This window comes from Salvelinus sp. IW2-2015, linkage group LG13 (assembly GCF_002910315.2).
Source record: "Salvelinus sp. IW2-2015 linkage group LG13, ASM291031v2, whole genome shotgun sequence".
Lineage (NCBI taxonomy): Eukaryota > Metazoa > Chordata > Actinopteri > Salmoniformes > Salmonidae > Salvelinus > Salvelinus sp. IW2-2015.
Window position 1 is genome coordinate 21,958,400 of NC_036853.1, and position 21,592 is coordinate 21,979,991.

Here is a 21,592-nt window from a genome sequence, read left to right on the forward strand (position 1 = left end):
TTCAATTTGTTGAGGACATTTTTACTCCTGAACTTATTTAGGGTTGCCATAACAAAGTGGTTGAATACTTATTGACTCAAGACATTTCAGCTTTTAATTTTCTATGGATTTCTAACATTTTCTACAAACAAAATTCCACTTTGACATTATGGGGTATTTTGTGGAGATCAGTGACACAATCTCAATTTAATCTATTTAAAATTCAGGCTGTAACAAAACAAAATGTGAAAAAGGTAAAGGGATGTGAATACTTTCTGAAGGAACTGTACATCTAAACAGCAACTATCACCTTAACCTGTAATTCCCTTATCTTCACTGTAGTCATCATGGGTCACCTGTTGACTGTGCCATCTGTATTCTCAGGTTAGACCAGCAGAGTGGTGTCATCCATGCACATGGGCTGGTACTGGAGAACCAGTGGAGAGACTTGAAGAACATGAAGGCCCAGTTTGGGGCTGTGAATTGGATCCGGAAAGTGGCCTGTGTGGTAAGACAATGGAAGGGGGATTCCCTTACTAAGGCTTTAACAGGCTTGTTGTAGTTTGGTTCAGATGGTTCAGAATCTCTCAACCTGTGGCACATCCGTGTGTTTGAGATGGATGTGGAGGATGAAGAGCGGCCTGAGTTGCAGAACGCCAGCTCTGATCAGGATGGCCTGGAGGAGACGCTGGCCAGCCAGGGGGAGGCTGAAGGAGGAGAGACTAAGGGGCAGGGAGGGGGACAAAGTGCTGAGCAGCAACTGGAGTGTGGGGAAGCCCTCACTCTCATAGCAGCTCCTCATCTAGGCAATATAACAATCGACAACACCAAACCCTATACGTTGGCAGTAATCAATCCCAGTTATGCCATCATTGTAAAGCCTAGTTGCACTTTTTTTCCTAACAAAGTGGAAATAAACGTTTTGATAAGAAAACAATCTTCTGGTTGTTGTTTTGATGTGGTTGTTTCCTATGTCTGTAAGGCAAGTGAAGACTGGTCTCCAGATAGATAATGTAACATGGATTTGATCCTCACACAAATTCCTAGAGTACAGTCAAAATAATGTATTTTGGGGAGCACTAGACTTGACCACACCTTGCCCCTTTCGAATTCTGACTGTGGGATTTCCTTCCCCACTCGTCTAACATGTATGGTAAACAATGTTGAATAAACTTCCTTTGAACCTACTCTACCCTGTTGTTTGCTGATTTTGTCCTTATTCGGGTAGAGATATGACACAAAATCCCCACAGGTAAGTGTTATTAACCTGACTTTCAGAACGCTGGTCTGTATATAGATCTAGCGGTTTGTATTTTCAATCTACTGACGCACTCGACATAAACACTTGCACAATATGTAAACAATAGCTGAGTGTACATGCCGACCGGCGCTCTAAAAAGTCAGATAAATAATAACTTCCTGTTGATATTTGTTTTCAAATTTCGACCCGAAAGAGGATCAACCTCACAGACAAAGATTGTTCAAATGTAATTTTTTTCAATATTCTGGCTTGGAAGGTATGGTCTTGCCTAGTACATCAGACTGTGATACTAGCTTTCTGGTGGTACAGTCTGACATAAAGCAGTGTAAAAACGTTTCCAGGTTTTTTCAGTGCTTTATGTCAAACTGTACCACCAACAAACTCCTGCAAGTACATTCTAAGTCCGTGACAAGTAACATATGAACAACAGTTAGCTCGTGTGATTGTTTTTATTGACAAACCACCATACTTTTCATTGTACTGTATATGAGCTCACATGATAATATTCTATGCATTGCAGACAGTACTGTGGGGTATAATCGATACTGTAAACGCGCGCTTGGTTACGTGCTCGTTACCTATGTTTCACGTGGTGACGTTCCTAGCCTTGCCTGTATGTCTTTCACAGTTGGCGACAGGGATAGTGGAAATGTTTTCGACCCTGCCCGTGTGTACGAATATTTGGAGAAGATGACGATAAGCCCAATAACTTATTTGAACACCAAAGTCTCTTCATTATAAACGTGATACTGCTTAGAGTGACGTACATATCGTGATCTCCAGCCGAGAAAGAAGAAACGAAAAACCACACTGACACAGCCGCGGATTTTTGTGTGGCTGGGTAGCGCTAACGTTAGCTAGCTAACGTTAGCTAGCTATGGAGGATATTAACTCAAACATCAACGCGGACTTGGAGGTGCGCAAGCTGCAGGACTTGGTAAAGAAACTCGAACAGCAAAACGAGCAACTCCGTAGTCGGTCTACTCTATTGTCTTCGTCTGGAGCAGTGTCAGGAAACCATAGACCCCTTAGTGCTGGATATGACTCACCCCTGTCAGCCGCCTCGGCGGCGGGGCTGGCCGGCTTCCCTGGGGTGGGGTTCAGCGGAACGGGTGCCTATGGAGGGCTTTTGGAAAACTCCCGTTGTTTGAGCCCCAGACTGTCATATGATGGCATCAGTTTCAGGAGAGCATATGAGGGCGAGGGGGCATCGGCTGCCACCTCTTTCACTGGCATCAATTCGTACTTTACTGATGCAGGGGAAACACTGGGTTTTATGGATGAAGGGGAAACTTCAATCTTGGATGAAGTAGACATCCTCGATCTTGAAGACATGGATTGTCTGAACGAAGATGAAGACAGCTGGTGAGTGATACACCATCTGTAATTCAAGTAGCCTGAGGGTTTTTCGAACAACGAGAACACAACAGTACGCCCTAATGCATTTAGCTAGTCAACCAGTGTGCCTATCATGCGCTCATATGTGACAGCTCCACAGCCGAGGGCAGCTGTTCCAGACATTATCAACGATGACAAACCCTTGGGGAGGGAAATAATCCTCGCTGAAATTGCGCCATAGGAATGCACAGCACGGCCATGTTGTCAATACAATAGCTTGCCACAGACAGAGGTCATCACACACCGCAGACCGATTGTCTGCCGTTCGTTCTTGATTACTGAGTGGGTGAGGGGTGGTGGATGGAATTAAATCCGAATGGAAATTGGATCACGTATGGGGACTGTCAAACCACCTGCACTTGTCACATTACATCCTGATCAATATTGTATCAGTAGAACTTGGCATTCATTGTTCTGTGGGTGCTGCTGTGCTTGGACTAATCACACCCCTTTACTATTAGGCCTTAGTCATAATGTTTGCATTTTAGTGGTCTTGTTTACTCTGTCAAATGATGTACCATAAAAGCTAGTTGTTAGTTAACTATGTTAATTAACAGTTCGTATGGTGGCCATTTGCACTATTTTGGTGACATAGCAGAAGGCTGTCAGGTGGGAAGAGAAGTGTGCACAGTGAAATTTAAAGTTGTTTACCCAACCTAAGGCTATGGGGAAACAGCCACAACCATGGTTTACCTTCATTGTTAGGAGGACTATCAATACTAATACACACCATCCACTAGTCTAGTGTATGAAACGAGGTTGAGGGGAAATCATTGCCTACTAGGCCTAAATGATTATGACATTGTTATAGTACTTGAATTGTTGTAATAGCCAGGCCCAGCCACAGTTTTTAGCCACGCCAAACTGAATCTCAGGATCATGTATTGTTTGCTGTGCACTGACTGAGCATTTGTGGTTTATAGGGTTAGGTCGCTTACACAGATGACCTTTTAGAAGTATAGCCTAATCCATGAAACTGGAGATGTTTAATTGGATTTGTGAGGCAGAACAAATCTCACTGCTGATCCCAACCTGAGGAAATCCCTGAAACAGTTGTAGAGAGTGATGAGACTTCACTGTCGAGCTGACGTGAAATAAGCCCTGTCTATAAATGAGATGTTGTAGTTTTGTTTAGTAGAGCAGTATGAATCATTAGCCTATAATGAGGAAGCTGGGTCAGTGTTCATTTCTCTCCCCCTCTCATTCTCTGAAAGATAGCCCCTTGTCTGCCATGGTGCGGTTAGTAGGATAGGGTTTTTATTGGCATATTATGGGCCTCTTGAGGGTAATTTAATGGTAATGGCTTGTGCTTTAGGTCAAGGCCTAGGTCGGAGGCGGCCAGCTATAGAAAGGAGATACAGTAACTAATTATGGCCAGACTGTCAGGTTAGTAATACTGCATGGGCTCTGGCAGCCCCTGGTCATTTAATCAGATGAAATGAGCCTTTCCCATAGCCTGGCTCAGTGTGTGAGTTTGCCTGCCCTATGTGAATGTATTAGATACAGAAACATCTTCGACTACTCTTCAATATTTGGAAGAGAGGATAGAGGAAGCATGACTGGGAAGTTTACTGTGGCCTCTTAGTACCAGTTCCTTGTTGCCCCTCTAACCCAATCCCCACACACTCCACTGGTGGTCTCTCTGCCCTCTGGCGGGTGATACACACAGGATTACCCATAGTACTACTGATTGATGGCTTGCCAGTCCTGGTCATAGATTCCCATAATCCCTGAATTAGCATCAGACTGAATTTGCAGGGCCGTCTGGTCCTGCAGCTATTTGACGACAGCACAGCACCATCCTGCTGTTAAGCTTTTCATTCTAAAATACAGTTAGGAGGATCCAGCCAGACACATGTTTACAGGATAATTAGGCTAAGCTATATATAAAACCATAGCAATGTGGATGTGACAGAGCTTTAATTATGCCTAATGCTAGAGTGATAGGTCTTCAAGTTCTGGTTGAATTTGATTCTTTAAATGTTATGGATTACAGTCAGATTCTCCATGTGGCATACTTTTAGAATGCCCATAATGTATTGAATCTAGGCCTACATTTTTCTGTTTACTAGTAGGCTTTAGTGTTATTGTTGTTTAGTTGAGGACTCTCATGTGGGAGGTTTTCTCTGCCGCTGAGACAAAGCTGACTCAGATTCCTCTTCCTGGTACAGGCACTTTCTCTCTTTCTCTCTCTCAGTATAAAGCAGGCTTAAGTATCAGCCGTAGCAGCTGTGATGAGATGTAGGCCTAAGCAGGTTATAACACTCACCAAACCTGCATCGCCCCTCATCACATCTATTTCCACTGATTATCATCAGGTCTCTTACCTTATTGATTGTTGTCATCATTATCCCAGCCAGCCTCAGCCTGCCTTGCCTGGTTAGCAATTTGTCCACTGGACAGCATTATATTCATGAAGGAGGGCTGGTGAAGTCGTGAAGAGGGCACGACAACGCCTATTCCCCTTCAGGAAACTGAGAAGATTTGGCATGGGTCCTCAGATCCTCAAAAAGTTCTACAGCTGCATCATCGAGAGCATCCTGACTGGTTGCATCACCGCCTGGTATGGCAACTGCTCGGCCTCCGACCGCAAGGCACTACAGAGGGTAGTGCATACGGCCCAGTACATCACTGGGGCTAAGCTTCTTGCTATCCAGGACCTGTGTCAGAGGAAGGCCCTAAAAATTGCCAAAGACTCCAGCCACCCTAGTCATAGACTGTTCTCTCTGCTACCGCACAGCAAGCAGTACCGGAGCACCAAGTCTAGGTCCAAAAGACTTCTTAACAGCTTCTTCCTCTAAGCCATAAGACTGCTTAACAGCTAATCAAATGGATACCCAGACTATTTGCATTGGCCCACACCCCTTTTTTTACACTCCTGCTACTTGCTGTTTATTATCTATGCATAGTCACTTTACCCCTACCTACATGTACATATTACCTCGACTAACCTGTACCCCCGCACCACACACATTTTTACTTTAGTTTATTTAGTAAATATTTTTTCTTAACTCAATTTTTTCTTAAAACTGCATTGTTGGTTAAGGGCTTGTAAATAAGCATTTCACTGTAAGTCTACTACACCTGTTGTATTCGGTGAATGTGACAAATAATGTTATTTTACACGATTTGTTCACCTTGCAAAAGGGGCGTGAATGAGCAAATGTTAGCTAATGCATTTCCACCTACAGGGAAGACCAAGGGCAAGCAAACGTTGTTCCTCAATAAACAAAACACAGGAACAAAGTTTCCAGCGCTACTTTTAAACGTGTGTATTTTTGTGTGCATTGTCCATTGACGTGTGTGTGTTGATGTGTGTTGTGTTTGTCCAGGCTGTATGAGGCGAAGCTGAACAGCCCTTGGCAGAAAGCCTTGAGTCCCATCGTGTGGTGTCGCCAGGCTCTGGACAACCCCAGTCCTGACATGGAGTCAGCCAAGCGCTCCCTCATCCACAGACTGGACCTCACCATGTCAGGTACTGTCACCTCGCTCCTCTCCATTCTCCTCCTCTCCTGTTTCCTCTCTTCTCTCCCCTCTCGCTTCTCCCCTCGCTTCTCCCAGCTTTGCTCCAAACAAGTATGCACACATCTAGGACAAATATGCTTTTGTTTTGTAGTAGGAACTATGCTGTATGAGTGTATGTATTACATTATCATGGCCAGTGTGCCTGTGGATTCTATCTATGTCCCTCTGCGTATTATGACAGCTAAATATAGACAATCAGGCCAGCAAGGCTAAAGTGAGACCAGTTCCATTTTTACAAAGGTATGCTCATGTGACGCACATATCGTATCCAGCAACAGTTTGTTGAAGGTCGCTATCCCTAAACCTGCGTGTGCTCCGTAACGGTGTTACGCAACACCCCCAGTCATAGACCCCCTGGGCAGACAGACCGCACCCGCAGGACCATGGGGTTCCTGTCCTGACATGGAGTCAACAGCTGACCTGTTCCCCTCACATCCCCTTCCTGCGAGTGCCCTTTGAAGTTATGTATCACGCTGAAGTTCAACTCCGACTGTTCATAGACCACAACAGGCTCTGAGGCTCCGGTGGGTGACCCATACATACTATGGATGAGTGTTACTTGGGTGATGGGTGGTGTTGATATCCTCGTAAGGAGAGGATAATGTTACTCATTCATTTGGACATCTAATGCTTAAAATCACTGACCGTGCCCCCCTCCACCTCACTCCAAAGGCAAAGGGAGGTTCTAGAGATCAATCAGCTGGTTGCTTTTTGCACTGCTTATTATCAGCAACAGGTCAATAAATGATTTAGGTATGTGTGAACAAGCAAAAAACAGCAATGCAGGCTATATAGCTCTTGTACAATATGCAGGTAACAAAAGGTTAAAGGACCCACCTGCTGACTAGCTTCTAACTGCCTATACCTGAGGGGAGGTAGGCAGCTGTCAGACAGCTTCAAACAGGCCCAAATGACTGCTTTTCGACCGCAGGATGAGCAGAGCGGGCCTAGGCGTGTTCTAATGCATCTACTAAGAGTCTTGTGTGGCTGTACTGTATGTTGGGCTCCTCAGTGACACACCCTCTCGGGAGTGTGAAAATCTGTTGCCATGGCATCGTGTGAGGACTGTTTCCACGGGTGAAGGAATTTCACAAAGCAGGGCATCGCGTCTGGCTCATGACTAACTTAATACACAGCTTGACAGTACATTTGTACCACATCATAGGATTATTTTCAATGCTTTGAAATGCTTATGGAAGACCCTTTCAGAGGGCTTAGCCTTCAATGTCCATGAGAAACTCCCAAACTGTTGGAAGGCCCAGGGTGATTGCTTGCATACTGAAATGTGAATGTGTGTGTGTACTTTTGTTTTAGCTTGTCCATGGTAACCAAGCGTGTGTCTTTAGACTCCCTGCGAAATGTAAGCAATGAGATCCCTTAAATGCCATGCCCCAGTTACATAACAAACTGGAAGCAGGGACAAATAGTTTTTTATTTTTCAGCATAGTCGAGTTAAATAAATGTATTAGATACTATCTAGTTTCATTAGTGAAGTGTTATCAAACGTTTAGAAATTCAAAAATGTATTCTGGGCATTGTCATGACATTATAACACTGGAAGTGTAGCAGGAAGTAAAGAATGGCCCGGGCCGGGGACTCTCCTGACAGTACCAGTCCTGTAATGCTGGGCTAGATTCAGAATGGAGACTTCTGAACAGTGCTTTGACAAACGTCCACAGATTCCACCCACACAGTTCTTCTCTACAGCAGAAAGTACCTAATCCCAAGCTGATAGGCCAGCTATCTAGCCATGCTCACCCTAACATGTAGCTACTGTTTCAGTACTTAAGCTATAATGGACTGGATATTTCCGCCTTCTCTAAGTCATGCTCTTTCAGTTGTTCATCTCTCCCCTCATTTTTATTTCTCTCCTTGAGCCACACAATAAAGGCTTCTGTTGCCCTCTCCTCATGTGAAATGCTCCTAGCTAGCTGGCCCAGTCCATCTCAAGAACCCTTTTTCACTTTAAGGAGCGTTCAATGACGGGTATTGTTTGACTTTTCTCTGTCCATCTGAGCTGTTTAATCGGACCTGGCAATCTCTGGGTTTGCTTGTTCTGTCCTGTCTGTCACTGACGCCATGCTGTCTAGGCTAATTCCAGGGGAAACTGAAGGTCCTGCAGCCAAACCATCAGCTGGGAAAGAGCTTTTATTACAGCTAGTATCTTGGCTACAAATGAATGGAAATAGCGGTTTTGCTCCTGATGATCTTTTCTGGCTTGCCTATGAAGTTAAGCAGGGTTGGTCCTGGTCGGCCTCTGGATGGGAGACCAGATGCTACTGGAAGTGGTGTTGGAGAGCCAGTAGGAGGCACTCCTTCTTCTGGACCCCAAAAAATATCTCAATACCCCAGGACAGTGATTGGGAACATTGCCCTATGTAGGGTCCCGTCTATCGGATCGAACGTTAAACAGGTGACCTGACTCTGTGGTCACTTAAGATCCCATGGCGCTTATCGTAAGAGTAGGGGTGTCCTAGGTTGTCCACCTAATCTTCCCCAGCTTCCAATTGGCTCATTCATCCTCTTTCCTCTCCCCTGTAACTATTCTTCAGGTCATTGCTGTAAATGAGAATGTGTTCTCAGTCAACTTACCTGGTTAAATAAACGTCATAGTGTTATGGAATGGTTTTAGCATGAAGGGAGAATGTGTTAAATGTCGCGTAAGTATGATCATTTATATTGCATGTATTTACCTATCTATTTTTTTAGGCCTCGGGCAAGATTTCAAGTTTTTTTTTTGTTGCATGGTTTGTTTTAGGACACAGTATTTTAGGACGACACTATTTTAGTTGGTCCCTGTGCTGCAAATCCCTGCTGAGACCCGGCCAGCAACACACTGACTATAGGCTGTCTCCAATCTCCTCCTCCTGATTTACTGTAGAGCTAAGCTGCTCCATCTGATCACCTCCTAGCCCTTAAATCATTCACCCCTAGCCTGGCACCAAAGGATACATGGGGGAACAGCACTGAATGCACCCTCTGAACCGCTGTCCTTTCCTTGTGGTTTGTAAGTCTACAACTGCAGTAATCTCCCTATCGGGAGCACCTGATAGATGTCCACTTTAGGGGTCACACACTCCGCTATGTCTGTCTCCAGAGGTCAGAGCTTGACCCCCACGATGCGTTGCCAGGGCTTGTGTTCGGAGTCACGGCGGACACATGGAGGTGCCACTCCGAGGCAGGTAACTCCCTCCTTTAACTCACCGTGTTTGATCCCTGTCAGCTGTCTCTGTGTGCGAGAACCTATATCCTGTATGTAGGCCTATAGGTATAATGTTGATCATACCACAACACAACTGTTGTACATATCTGACCTATAAAGAGTGCGCTCTCAGCACTGGGAGTCTGGACAGAATCTGTCCTACAGACGCCTCTGTCTCTGGTGAGGTCCTGGTTTTAGATAAGCCCGTGCTAATCTCAGTGTCTGACCTATCTGCGAATCCACAGAGGACAAAGTGATTGAGAGGTGTGTACGTCTGTGGTCGAGTGCTTGTGTCCCTGGTTAAGGCTTAAGCATGCAGGTGGTACTGCGGTAGTGTCATGTTGTGATCCTAGTATCCCTCAATGGCTGATCTCTGAAGGAAGTGAGTGAGTTGAGTGGACATGTTATTTCCTAAATAATGCGGTAGGGCCGTGTGCAGAGCATCAAAAGATGAGATGGAGGGAGGAAAGGAGGGAAGAAAGGAGAGCGAGTTGATAATAAAAGGCTTCTTTCCAGTCATCATCCAGCTGTGTAAACACATGGAGGGAGGGAGGGAGGGAGGGAGGGTGATCAAACAAGTGGCCCTGGAGATTGGAGTGTATGCAGCACTGCGGGCAGAGCTGTCCCTAGTGGGACTGCAGTATAGCAGTCAACACTGATGGCCATTGGCCAGTGAGTCGTATCCCTGTCAGAGCAGCCAGGCCTGGTCTAATGGCTGAGCTGAGGCAGGCTCCATGGTTTGCCTGCCTACCTGTGACTAACTGACTGACTGGCAGGCTGTATGGAGTCTCTGTGGATAGCTGGGTATCACAGTGCTGCATTGTGCTGCTCTGACTGTACTACTGAGTGAATGGGCCGTATTGTTAACTCTTTCTTCAGTCCATGATAAAGACGCCTACGACTGCCATACGATTTAAGTGACTCTAGAATGTGCACCAGTTCCAACACACTAGAGAGGAGAGGACTCCGAGAGACGGTGTGTGACTGTGTGCACATTAGTGGTTGGTATAATGCAGCTTGTGTATGTCAGCTGGCTCACATTGAGTACGCTTGCAGTCCCAATAACAATTCGATATTCAACTGATTATGTCAGTATTCAGATTATGCAATAGTCATGTTAACACCATACTTATCTTAATCGGCGTAAGGTCAAAATCTAAGTAAGCATACGGCGATTAAAAGACCTGGTTTTCTGAGCAGTCTTTTTAATTATTAGGACGTGTAAACACCTTAAATGGGTGTTCCAGCGGTGTATTTGATCTGTGCATCTGCTAGCACCAGTCACGCGAGCCGCCGTCTTTAGGGCGAGTGAAGTGAGTTCGGATCAACAGAATGTATGCGTCTTAGAAGAAGTTTTCACATACAAACTGTACATGTCTGAACTCCGAATCAAATCGAAGATGTTCACTGTGGTAGAACGTTTATTTTGAGTGGCGATTTTCTGCATTGTTATCAGAGTGCCGTCAGGTAGCTTGATTTCAGATGTGTCCATGTAAACAGGATTATTAGGGAAATTGTTATTTTTTTCTTTTGTTATATTAATCGGACTATTCACACTAATCGCATTGTGTGCATGTAACCGCACTCACTGTGATTAAACTACTCCCTCGAAGGGGGCAACCTGTAATGCCTGCAATGACTTCCCATGTAAGATATTATCTCAGTGAATAATTGGTCATTACGGTGTAGATTGCTGGCTGTACAACAATCCCTTATGTGATGTAGTTATAGGCTATCAAATCATAGTTTATTGGGAAGTGTACACAGATTTGCAGATGTTATCGAAGGTGCAGCGAAATGCTCATGTTTCTAGCTCCAAATGTGCAGCAATACAATACACACATAATCCAAAAAGTTTAAAGAAATTAAGAAATATCAGAACTAGCAATGTCAGAGTCCTAGAAAAGGTGTGTACAGTAGTAGTTAAATAGGATGAGCCATGACCAGAATACAGTATATACTTATAAAGTGGGTAAAACAGTATGTAAACATGGTTAAAGTGACCAGTGTTCAACGACTATGTACATAAGGAAGCAGTCTCTAAGGTGCAGGGTAAAGTACTGGGTGGTAGCCAGCTAGTAACAGTATCTAAAGTTCAGGGCAGGGTACTGGGCGGAGGCCGGCTTGTGGTGATTGTTTAATAGACTGACAAACAGCTTCTTTCGGTCCAAGCTTTGATGCACCTGTACTGTCTCCTCCTTCCATATGGTAGCAGGGTGAACAGGGCGTGGCTCGGTTGGCGAGGTCCTTGATGATCTTCTTGGCCTTCTTGTGACACCGAGTGCTGTAAATGTCCTGGAGGGCAGGCAGTGTTCGGCTGACCGCACCACCCTCTGGATAGCTCTCAATGGTGCATCTGTAGAAGTTTGTGAGGGTCTTAGGGGCCAAGCTGAATTTCTTCACCCACTGTCTGGGTAAAGGGACCATATCAGCACAGCATGTTCATAGCTATTCTCTTCTGTCTCCACAGCAAACAAGCGGAGGAGCCTGTATGGAAGTCCCTATAGTCCCCAGGTGAACTACGGAAGCCCATACAGCACAAACACAGTGAACAGCCCCTACAGCAGCGGCTTCAACTCCCCCTCCTCCACCCCCAGCAGGGTGCCCATCGTCAGACAGCAGCTGATGCCCCCTCTCCACCAGGGTACTGAACACAGGCTTTATATGCCAGTCTTTAACTCTCTCCTCTATCCCTTTATGTTCATTAAGTATGAATAATATAAATGTGTGTGTCCCAGCAGCTCACCAGCAGCAGCGTGGTGGCTCAGTAGAGAGAGAGAGGAACGCCCCACCGGTCAGCCCTCAGTCTTCAATAGACAGTGAGCTGAGCACCTCGGAGATGGACGAGGACTCTGTGGGATCCTCCACCACATACAAACTCAACGACGTCACTGATGTACAGATCCTGGCTCGCATGCAGGAGGAGAGTACGTACCATCTTCTAACTCTCTGTCCATTTGTCCACTATTACCAGAAACGACAGGGATTWTTTTAATGACAAAAAACACAATATTTCTACCATTTTTAGATTTTGTGGCATAGAGAAAGCTATAAACAATACTCTGAGCAAAAGAGAATGTTTTAGGATTTTTACCCTCCAGATATTAATCCCAAAAGGTCTTAATGCTGAAATGCCCATGCATGTTATGTTGTAAATGTGAACCTGAACTAATGCCTTGTCATTCATCGCTTCAGCCTACCTGCGCTGTTCCCAAGAATTTATGAAAACCTACTTGATCGATGTCCTCATTGTGGTTTTCCAGAAGTGTTTAATAAAGTTTTATGTACACACATTGTTCTATTTGGTAACACGTGTTTATTTGTCCTTGACTCCAACCCCATTCGATGCACGGAACGGATGGGGGTGGAGCAATGTCTGCATAAGTGTGCAAATAAAAAAACGCTCACAAAAGCTCTGACGGAAGGCCTGGCGGGCGATGAGTGACGCTTAATAAAGAACAGTGATACTAGCAAGAGCAGTGTGCGGTTTTCTCTCAGATTGTGAGTGTTTCTACTGACTTTCTTTGTACAGGCTGTACTAGCGCTTTATGTTCTGACCGTGTCCCTGTGTGTGTGTTTCCAGGTCTTCGGCAGGACTATGCTGCCACAGCTTCCAGGCGTAGCTCTGGTTCGTCCTGCCACTCTCTGAGACGCAGCACCTTCAGTGACCAGGAGCTGGACGCCCAGAGTCTAGAGGACGATGAGGAGGCTGTACACCCCGCCTTCCACCTCCCCTCGAACCGCTTCTCCCACTCCCCCAGACACTCCCCCCGTGCCTCCCCCAGGAACTCACCCCGCTCCCGCTCCCCAGCACGCTCCCTGGAGTACAACCACAGCCGGGGCTCCCCGCAGCCAATCATCAGCCGGCTGCAGGCGCCACGTCACTCCCTGCAGGGCCACGCCCCCCAAGACCTGCAGACCAATGTGGTGAAGAACGAAGGTAGGGGGGAGATTGAGTGACTAGACTAGAGAGGGGAAATGGTTTTGTGTTGGGGTTAGTTCATTGTTATGTGGAAGACCAACTATATGGATTCATATGGTCTATCCTTTCTGATTGAAATGAGGACCGTTGTGTACGGTATCTGTTCCGTCCTGTTTTCAGTTGTTTTCCTCTGCTGTGGTGTTTGTAGAGAAGCTGGGGCGTAGTCTTCCTAACCTGACCCGCTCCAACGTGGCCCAGCAGGGCCCAGAGCCCGTCAAGAACAGCAGGAGCTGTGAGTCCAACCTGCAAGTGCCAAACGGAAGCTCACCGAGACACCAGGCAGTCAGTCAGTCTGCCAGTGAGTACTACACACACACACACACACACCCACACACACACACACAATATCCCTATCGCATGTTCACTCGGTAATCGCAATCCGAGACATGCTTTCATTTTCATATTCTGTCTTGTATACTGATAAATAATTGTTTCTGAAGCATATTCAACAGCAGCAGTGTAATGACAGGAGTGTGTTTCATGCTCCGCCTTATTAAACCTCTTGCTTTTTAGTGTCTTGGCTTTGATGGTTTGGGGATCTCTCTGTTTGATCGTTTTAATAATTTCTCCTTTCGTGCACTCTTCTCCTTTTTACCCAAATCAATTAGAATCAAGAGATTTAAAAGTAGGTTATTGTGAGGATTTATATTTAGAATGTAGAGAGAACTGAATAAAACACTGAATGCTCTTTAGAAATATCCACCAACGGAATTGGAACTGGAGTGGCCATTTACTATAATCCAAGAATGAGACAAAAAAAACCCACAGTGAATCAGTGGTGGTAGTGTTGTATTTTAATCCATATAACTAATCCCCACTCAGACACCTGAAGGAGAAACGGCTGCTGGACAAATGACATGTGTAATCTGTATCAGTTAATCTGTTCAACAGTTTTTTATATACACTGATAATGAACTATGTGTAAGTGAAGCGGGCATGCCTGAGCTTGAATAGGACCACTTTGTGAATGTCCGTAGTGTTCTGTACTATCCTGTACTGTGTCACTGTTGTATGGTTTTTCTCTTGACACTTGAGTCGTCTCCTGTACTTTGCTGGGCTTTTTCTGTCTGTGGTGGGCAGTATGACACCACTATCCCTGCCTCTCTATCTGACAGTAGAGCATGCGCTGCCTTTCACCCACCCCTCTCTTTCTACTGAGGCACTGGTAGTGGTTTGGCCTAGTGTTGGCCCAGCTGGGCTCTGGAAGTACTTTACCCCTGGCAGTCTCTCTCTCTCTCTCTCTCTCTGTCTCTGTGGACTGTGAATGTCTGGCTGCACTGCAGCACCCCATAGCATTTCAGGCTGCTCTTTTACCTTTGGCTGGTAACGACTATAAGCCCGGCTTGGCTGACTCACAGTGGCCTCACTGGCTACCACAACCCCTCCTGGCTGCCTGGTTCAACCCTATCTCATGTCCTCTTCTCCCTGGTCCACTAACAGTAACAAAACAGAAAGGATTGACTCTGTTTCTCCCCAACTGTCATCTCCATTTTTCCCCAGTAGCCCAGCACTCCTCCACTCCACTCCACTCCCGGTACTCTACCCCCCCTCGCTCCTCCCAAACAGGAACTCCCGCTCGATCCTTGCTGTCCCCGAAACCCAAACAACACCTCCAAAGCCCTTCTTCCCTCCGAGGTAACAGCCTGCCAGTGCCTGGGATCATCCACGTGATGAGTAAAGGGTCCCCTACATACACACACATCCTGAGTAATACACACATGATCACGTTCTTTACCAAAAGTAAAGCTTTTTACRGTGACTGGTTGGCTGTGTGACGTTCCTGCATGTACTCGACCCAATACAAAGTGCCAGGAAATTTGGTACAGTTGTCTCCAGATTTGCAAGGCAAGTAATTGTTTTGTGGGATGGTCACTTCGTCAGGGTAGGCAGCTTCTGGGATGGTCGGGAGTCTAGTCCTGAACGGTTTTTTGAGTGTCTCCATGGTGTTCTTGTAGGATGGGCCTGTTGGGTCTGGTCTTAGCAGAACATACAACTCATGTCTCCCCCCCTTAGTGGTGATGGTGAGAACCTGCTGAGAAACCCTGTGGCTCTGGAATGCCTTTGGGCTCTCAAACCTCAAGGCTGTTTCAGATTATGTTTAAAATAAATTCAGTTTCTGGTGGGACCGCTGATGTGGTTAGCCACATCGCAGTCATTCCTCTTTTTGGCAATGGTTGCTGATTGGTTGAATGACAAGATCAAGCGTAAGGTTCACATTTACACTGAACAAAAATATTAACACAACATGTAAAGTGTTGGTCCCATGTTTCATGAGCTGATATAAAAGATGCCAGAAATGTTCCATACGCACAAAAAACGTATTTCTCTCAAATGTTGGCTACAAATTTGTTTACATCCCTGTTAGTGAGCATTTCACCTTTGCCAAGATAATCCATCCACCTGACAGGTCTGGCATATCAAGAAGCTGATTAAACAGCATGATCATTACACAGGTGCACCTTGTGCTGGGGGACACTAAAAGGCCACTCTAAAATGTGCAGTTTTGTCACACAACACAATGCCACAGATGTCTCAAGTTTTGAGGTAGCGTACAATTGGCATTCTGACTGCAGGAATATCCACCAAAGCTGTTGCCAGATAATTTAATATCCATAAGCCACCTCTAACGTTGTTTTAGAGAATTTGGTAGTCCATCCAACTGGCCTCACAACCGCAGACCACATGTAACCACGCCAGCCCTGGACCTCCACATCCAGCTTCTTCACCTGCGGGATCGTCTGAGACAAGCCACCCGGACAGCTGATGAAACTGTCAGTTTGCACAACCAAATAATTTKTGCGCAAACTGTCAGAAACCGTCTCAGGGAAGCTCATCTGTGTGCTCGTCAATCCTCATCAGGGTCTTGACCTGACTGTAGTTTGATGTCATAACCAACTTCAGTGGGCAAATGCTCACCTTCAATGCCCACTGGCACGCTGGAGAAGTGTGCTCTTCACAGATGAATCCCGGTTTCAAATGTACCGAGCAGATGGCAGACAGCGTGTATGGCATCGTGTGGGCGAGCGGTTTGCTGATGTGAACAGAGTGCCCTGGTGGCGGTGGGGTTATAGTATGGGCAGGCATAAGCTACGGACAACGAACACAATTGCATTTTATCGATGGCAATTTGAATGCACAGAGATACCGTGACGAGATCCTGAGGCCCATTGTCGTGCCATTCTTCCGCCGCCATCACCTCATGTTTAAGCATAATGCACACCATTATCATGGATCTGTACACAATTCCTGGAAGCTGACAATGTCCCAGTTCTTCCATGGCCTGCATACTCACCAGACATCTCACCCATTGAGCATGTTTGGGATGCTCTGGATCGACGTGGACAACAGTGTGTTCCAGTTCCCACCGATATCCAGCGACTTCGCGCAGCCATTCAAGAGGCGTGGGACAACATTCCACAGGCCACAATGAACTCTATACCAAGGAGATGTGACGCGCTGCATGAGGCAAATGGTCACACCAGATACTGACTGGTTTTCTGATCCACGCCCCAAWTTTTTTTTTTCAAGGTATCTGTGACCAACAGATGCATATCTGTTTTCCCAGTCATGTGAAATCCACAGATTAGGGCCTAATTCATTTATTTAAATTGACTGATTTCCTTATATGAACTGTAACTCAGTAAAATCTTTGAAATCGTTGCATGTTGCGTTTTATATTTTTTCCAGTGTACTTGAAGTTGTCCATGGATTAGTTTACGTATAGACCTGTATTGGTAACTAGGTGGTCTGCTTTTTAGTATAGGGCTCGAAGAGACTTTTTAGTCACAKGGTTCTTTTTCCATCCATAATCCTACACTTTCTTCTGCTGTCCTGAATGAAGTCAAATCTCTCCTGTCTTCATCTTTTAGTCCATCTTTCCTGTTGCTTTGGAGAAGAAGGGGATTTCAGTGAGTATTCACTGATCATGCTCCCTACTTTTTATATATTGTGATTGTGATGTGTTAATGTTGTGGTATTATCTGTGCCCTTCCTGTCACTAGAGGGCATGTGTGCCTCATCCTACACATGAACAAGCATCGTGGGAGTTTGTACAGTTTGTATAGACTTTATACATGGCCTCGTTTTAATTCGTCGTTTTCTTTTTCTTGTTTTTTATATGGTTATTGTGATTTCAATGCAAAATTCCATCACATTAGATTATTTGAAGATTGGTTCTGAATGCATATTAGGTGATGATCTCCATTTTTCTCATACACATTGTATTTGTATCATATGTGCCTCAGATCATTGTGTTGTTCATTGCTTGGAAGGCCACTGAGACCACAGACCTCTGTTGTGGGAATAATACTGTGTCATCTATAAGCCATCTCTTCATACTACAGTGTACTGTACTGACCTGTCTCCTCCTCTCTCTCTCCTGCCCCTCCAGTCCCTTCTCCCAGTAAGCTGCGAACCCCAGCCACCCCGTCTCCCCTGGCCCTGAGGCAGCCTGTAAAGGCCACGTCTACCCCTGGCTCTGGAGCCTCCACCCCCACACGCTCCCTGGGCCCAGCACGCAGCGGCCTGCCCCGGCCCAGTGCAGGAGGAGGAGGAGGTGGCATCCCTGTGCCTCGCAGCAAACTGGCCCAGCCAGTACGCAGGTAGGTACACACATTACACACAACTTCAAAGCAAGTTTAGTTGGTTACAGGTGTATCAGACTTTCTTTTACGCTTGCGTACTGGCAGAACTAATCTGTTTCTCTGGCTCTTCTCTTGCCCAGGTCTTTACCTGCCCCTCGGACCTACAGTAGCGGAGAGAACTGGAGAGAGGGCTGCTACTGAGGCTGGCATGGCCAGCAGGGGGCACTGTTGCTCTCTCATCAGCACAAAGAGGCATACAAACATTACAATGCGGCACTTTATCAACCAAGATTACTTTTACCATGAATCAAGAAACTATATCAAAGACACAAGTCACATTCTTCGTACTATCATGAGCAACATGATCTGAACAGCTGAAGCAACATGGTGTGTGTATCTGTGTGGAGAGGTTCTGAAAGGGCCAGGGTCCGTGCTATTCCGGTTCCTTAGGACGTCCCRACTAGTGGCCCGCAACTGCTAATAACCCATCCGGAACCGCCCGACAATATGTGAAAATCTGAGGTCCGCACCCGACCCTAACCCGCTAATATAGAAAATGCGCTGTATACCACATTCGAAACCAGCTAAACAATTTTTTGACAGGGGGTGCAGGATTTTTTTGTTGTTGCTTAATTTAGATATGTTTCTGCTTATAATTTCTAACATTTTAGTAGGCTATTTGTTAGTCAACTTGTCTAGAATTTAGATACATGCAGCTTCTCTTCTTTCATTATATGTAGCCCTAGAAGACTAAGTAAATTAATCAGTAGAATGATCGCTTCAATCTAGTTGACATRGGTAAAGTTTTCTGTCATCTGTTTCTTTTGCGGATGAAAGACTTTTAGGGACCGTGGAGAAAATGCAATAACAAAAATATAAACAGGAACGAAATTTTCTAAGGAAATTTGTAAGGAAATCGAACGCTGTGAAAAAGAGCTGTGAAAAAGAACAACGTCATATTTCTCCACTCCTATTCCTGAGTCAAAATGTTGCCTACATTTGGTGTATAATTTTACTTCAGGAAATGCTTAATTCTGCAGGAGTTAATATTAAGGCTATGTGGGAGGTTGTGATTGTCAAATTTGTGTAGCGTCTCAATCATACGTAACATAAACATAGGTTTAGGGTAGGGATGTCCCAAGGGTCCTGTATAGCATTGACCAAGGGGCCAGGCAGGGCCGGCATGCGGAAGGGGCCAGGCATGGCTTGCATGCGGAAGCCCAGAGATGCCAAAGAAACCAGCCGAGCTCCAGCATCACGGCGCCTCCAGAGGGCACTGTCACATGCCTCGGGGTGTCTGTTCAGCCATCAGTCAATCACACAATGCTTCTCTCCATCTCTCCCTTACTCCTTCCCTCGTCTCTTTTATCTTTTCACCTCCCTCAGGTTGAAATGTTTCTACACATTTCTCTTTTTGCAGTCTGTTCTTAACAGATGCCTTGGTCAGAGATCTCTATGATGATGCTGTGCAGGTGAAGTGTTCCCTTAATGTTAAAGAAATGTTGTGAATGTTTTACGAAGTGAACTCACCTCTGTATGGTTGTGTTGTCAAATCATAGTTTTTGTTCATTTGTGAAACAACTAGAATGTATTAATGTTTGTTTGGGACATTATTTATTCAAATAATTATTTAAAGAGTTCCTTTTCCAAATATACATTTTCAGCATTTGTTTTCTATTGATTTGAATAATTTGTAAGAAATGAACATTTCGAACCTCAACTGCAAAGCTTATTCTCCAAAGTCTTTTTAGATGGTTTAATAACAGGACATTTGTGTTTTTATGTTGAGAACACACAGGTGACTGGTAGAAACAGGCCAAAGCCCCATCTCTGACCTTAACCATAACTATGGCTTAACCTGAACTGACTATCACATATTTTCCAGAGCTGGGTAGTCAGTAGTCATGTCAAACTGGGCCAATCACTGGTAGCCGTCACAATCTCACTCCAAATCTACTTCTGGATTGGTTGGTTAGTTCCATCTGCTCTCCCACATTAGATTAATGTGCAGTTACAATATCTACTGTATAGTCAGACATGCTCCCACTAAAACATATAGAATTCCACACTTGTAACCCTGAGATCTGAGCATGCAGCAAAGGCTTGATGTAGTTCATTTAAAARCTGCAACAATATTGTGTGAGTGTATGTTATGTCAAGATGGAGAGAATAAATTATCATGACATCTTAAGTAAGATAATAATGGAAGTTCAATAAGTTAGTGGKCATTTGCCTCTTGTGCTTTAAAATGAATCAAAGAGGAGTGCCGAGATTCATAGGGATGGTATTGGTGTGCCAGAAATTATCAAACTAGTGCCTATTCATTTAAAGTTTCACTTTATTTTGAATGTGCTTTTATTTGTTCATTTATCATTATGTGCCAATAATGTCTTGGTTTGCCAATATAATTTGTGTCTTTGCATTTCTGCTTGATTTAGTTTGGGGTAATTTTGTAATTGTATCAACAATGCATTTATAATTGCTTGTGTTTAATATGCGCCATGATATTTATAACAAATGACTCTCATTCTGTAAATGAAACTATTTAAGAGAGAGGTGCCTCTGTATGTCAAGGTTTGGATTTAGTGGAAAACTTGGCTAGTGTTGCAAAAAATACATGCTTCACCATTTTGGGATCGTTTTTGTTAATTCACCTTTTTATATTCACCAACATGACATTCGGGGTTGGATTCAATTCGTATTGCATAAGCATCGCGGAAGATCCGTGTTGAAATTTAAAGGCAATGTTCCCGCGTCCACAGAGACTACGTTCTACATTCACGCTGCATATGTCGGTTCAATCGGAAATGACCTTTACATTAGCACGGATGTTCTGCGATACGGATTGAATCCAGGCCTCAGATTCCCTGTATAAACTCACATTTCAAATTTAAAAAGTTGAGAAACTGCTGTCTACTGTGTCATGAATGGGTCAATTTTATTATGGTTGGGGCCAATTTCATTCAAACTTTTGTCATTTCAGTCGGGGCCGGCGCCAGAAGGAATCAGTTGATGGGCACATTTTTTCACTGTACCTCCCATGTGTGCACGCACTTGTGCGATCAATTWTATTTTTTAAATGGGTGTTATAGTGAACACCATAGGCAGCTCATGAGTTTCAAGTTTGGGGAAGCTTACAATTTATCCTACCATTTCTACTGATCTGCGTGCCAGTTATTATTTTATATGTGCATTATTGTGGAAAACTTTTTAATTTCAATACCATTTCGTTGCTCAATAATTGTCATGTGGATAATCATCAATCTGAAGTAAAACGATCATCTTAAAGTTAAAATTCAACTAAAGGAGAGCACCAGCTTCTGCCATATGGACACATTGATAATGTAAACTGTGATCCATTGGCGGCTAAAGAAATAAGCGCAACTCCGAGATAGGCTTGCTGCCGCATTGGCCTATAGGCTATAACTTAATCAATTAAGTAAAATATATAGGCCTAAACCCGACATTAAAACAGTAGAATATATTTCACAATCTCTACTCTGCCTGTCTGCCTCCCTTTCTATCTGTCTTGACTTGAGCTATTGCTAAGTGCAACATTGTATCAAATTGTCAACATTGTATCAACTAGCCTTTTCTGGGCCCTCAGAGTTTTGTGCACCAGTGAGCTCGGGACAGATGGCTGTTTTTTTTTCTATTACATT

General features: G+C 44.7%; 1 protein-coding gene and 1 pseudogene across 6 annotated transcripts; both read left to right on the top strand.

The window, feature by feature from the left end:
* Positions 1 to 2,101, top strand: part of LOC111971867 (anaphase-promoting complex subunit 4-like) — a 19,669-nt pseudogene extending 17,568 nt beyond the window's left edge.
* LOC111972301 (SLAIN motif-containing protein 2) lies at positions 1,825 to 20,841 on the top strand. Of its 6 annotated transcripts, XM_070446190.1 has the most exons (10): positions 1,825 to 2,605; positions 5,971 to 6,113; positions 11,836 to 12,009; positions 12,104 to 12,292; positions 12,949 to 13,305; positions 13,496 to 13,645; positions 14,848 to 14,982; positions 17,217 to 17,255; positions 17,738 to 17,948; positions 18,071 to 20,841. In XM_070446190.1, the coding sequence occupies exons 1-10, from the start codon at positions 2,118 to 2,120 to the stop codon at positions 18,129 to 18,131; spliced, it is 1,947 nt and encodes a 648-aa protein (XP_070302291.1). In that variant the 5' UTR covers positions 1,825 to 2,117; the 3' UTR covers positions 18,132 to 20,841. The 6 variants fall into 6 exon arrangements, with proteins under 6 accessions (XP_070302291.1, XP_023855033.1, XP_023855035.1 ...); XM_023999265.2 differs by lacking the exon at positions 17,217 to 17,255; XM_023999267.2 differs by lacking the exon at positions 17,217 to 17,255 and having other exon boundaries at positions 14,851 to 14,982.
* Positions 20,842 to 21,592: the final 751 nt, after the last annotated feature.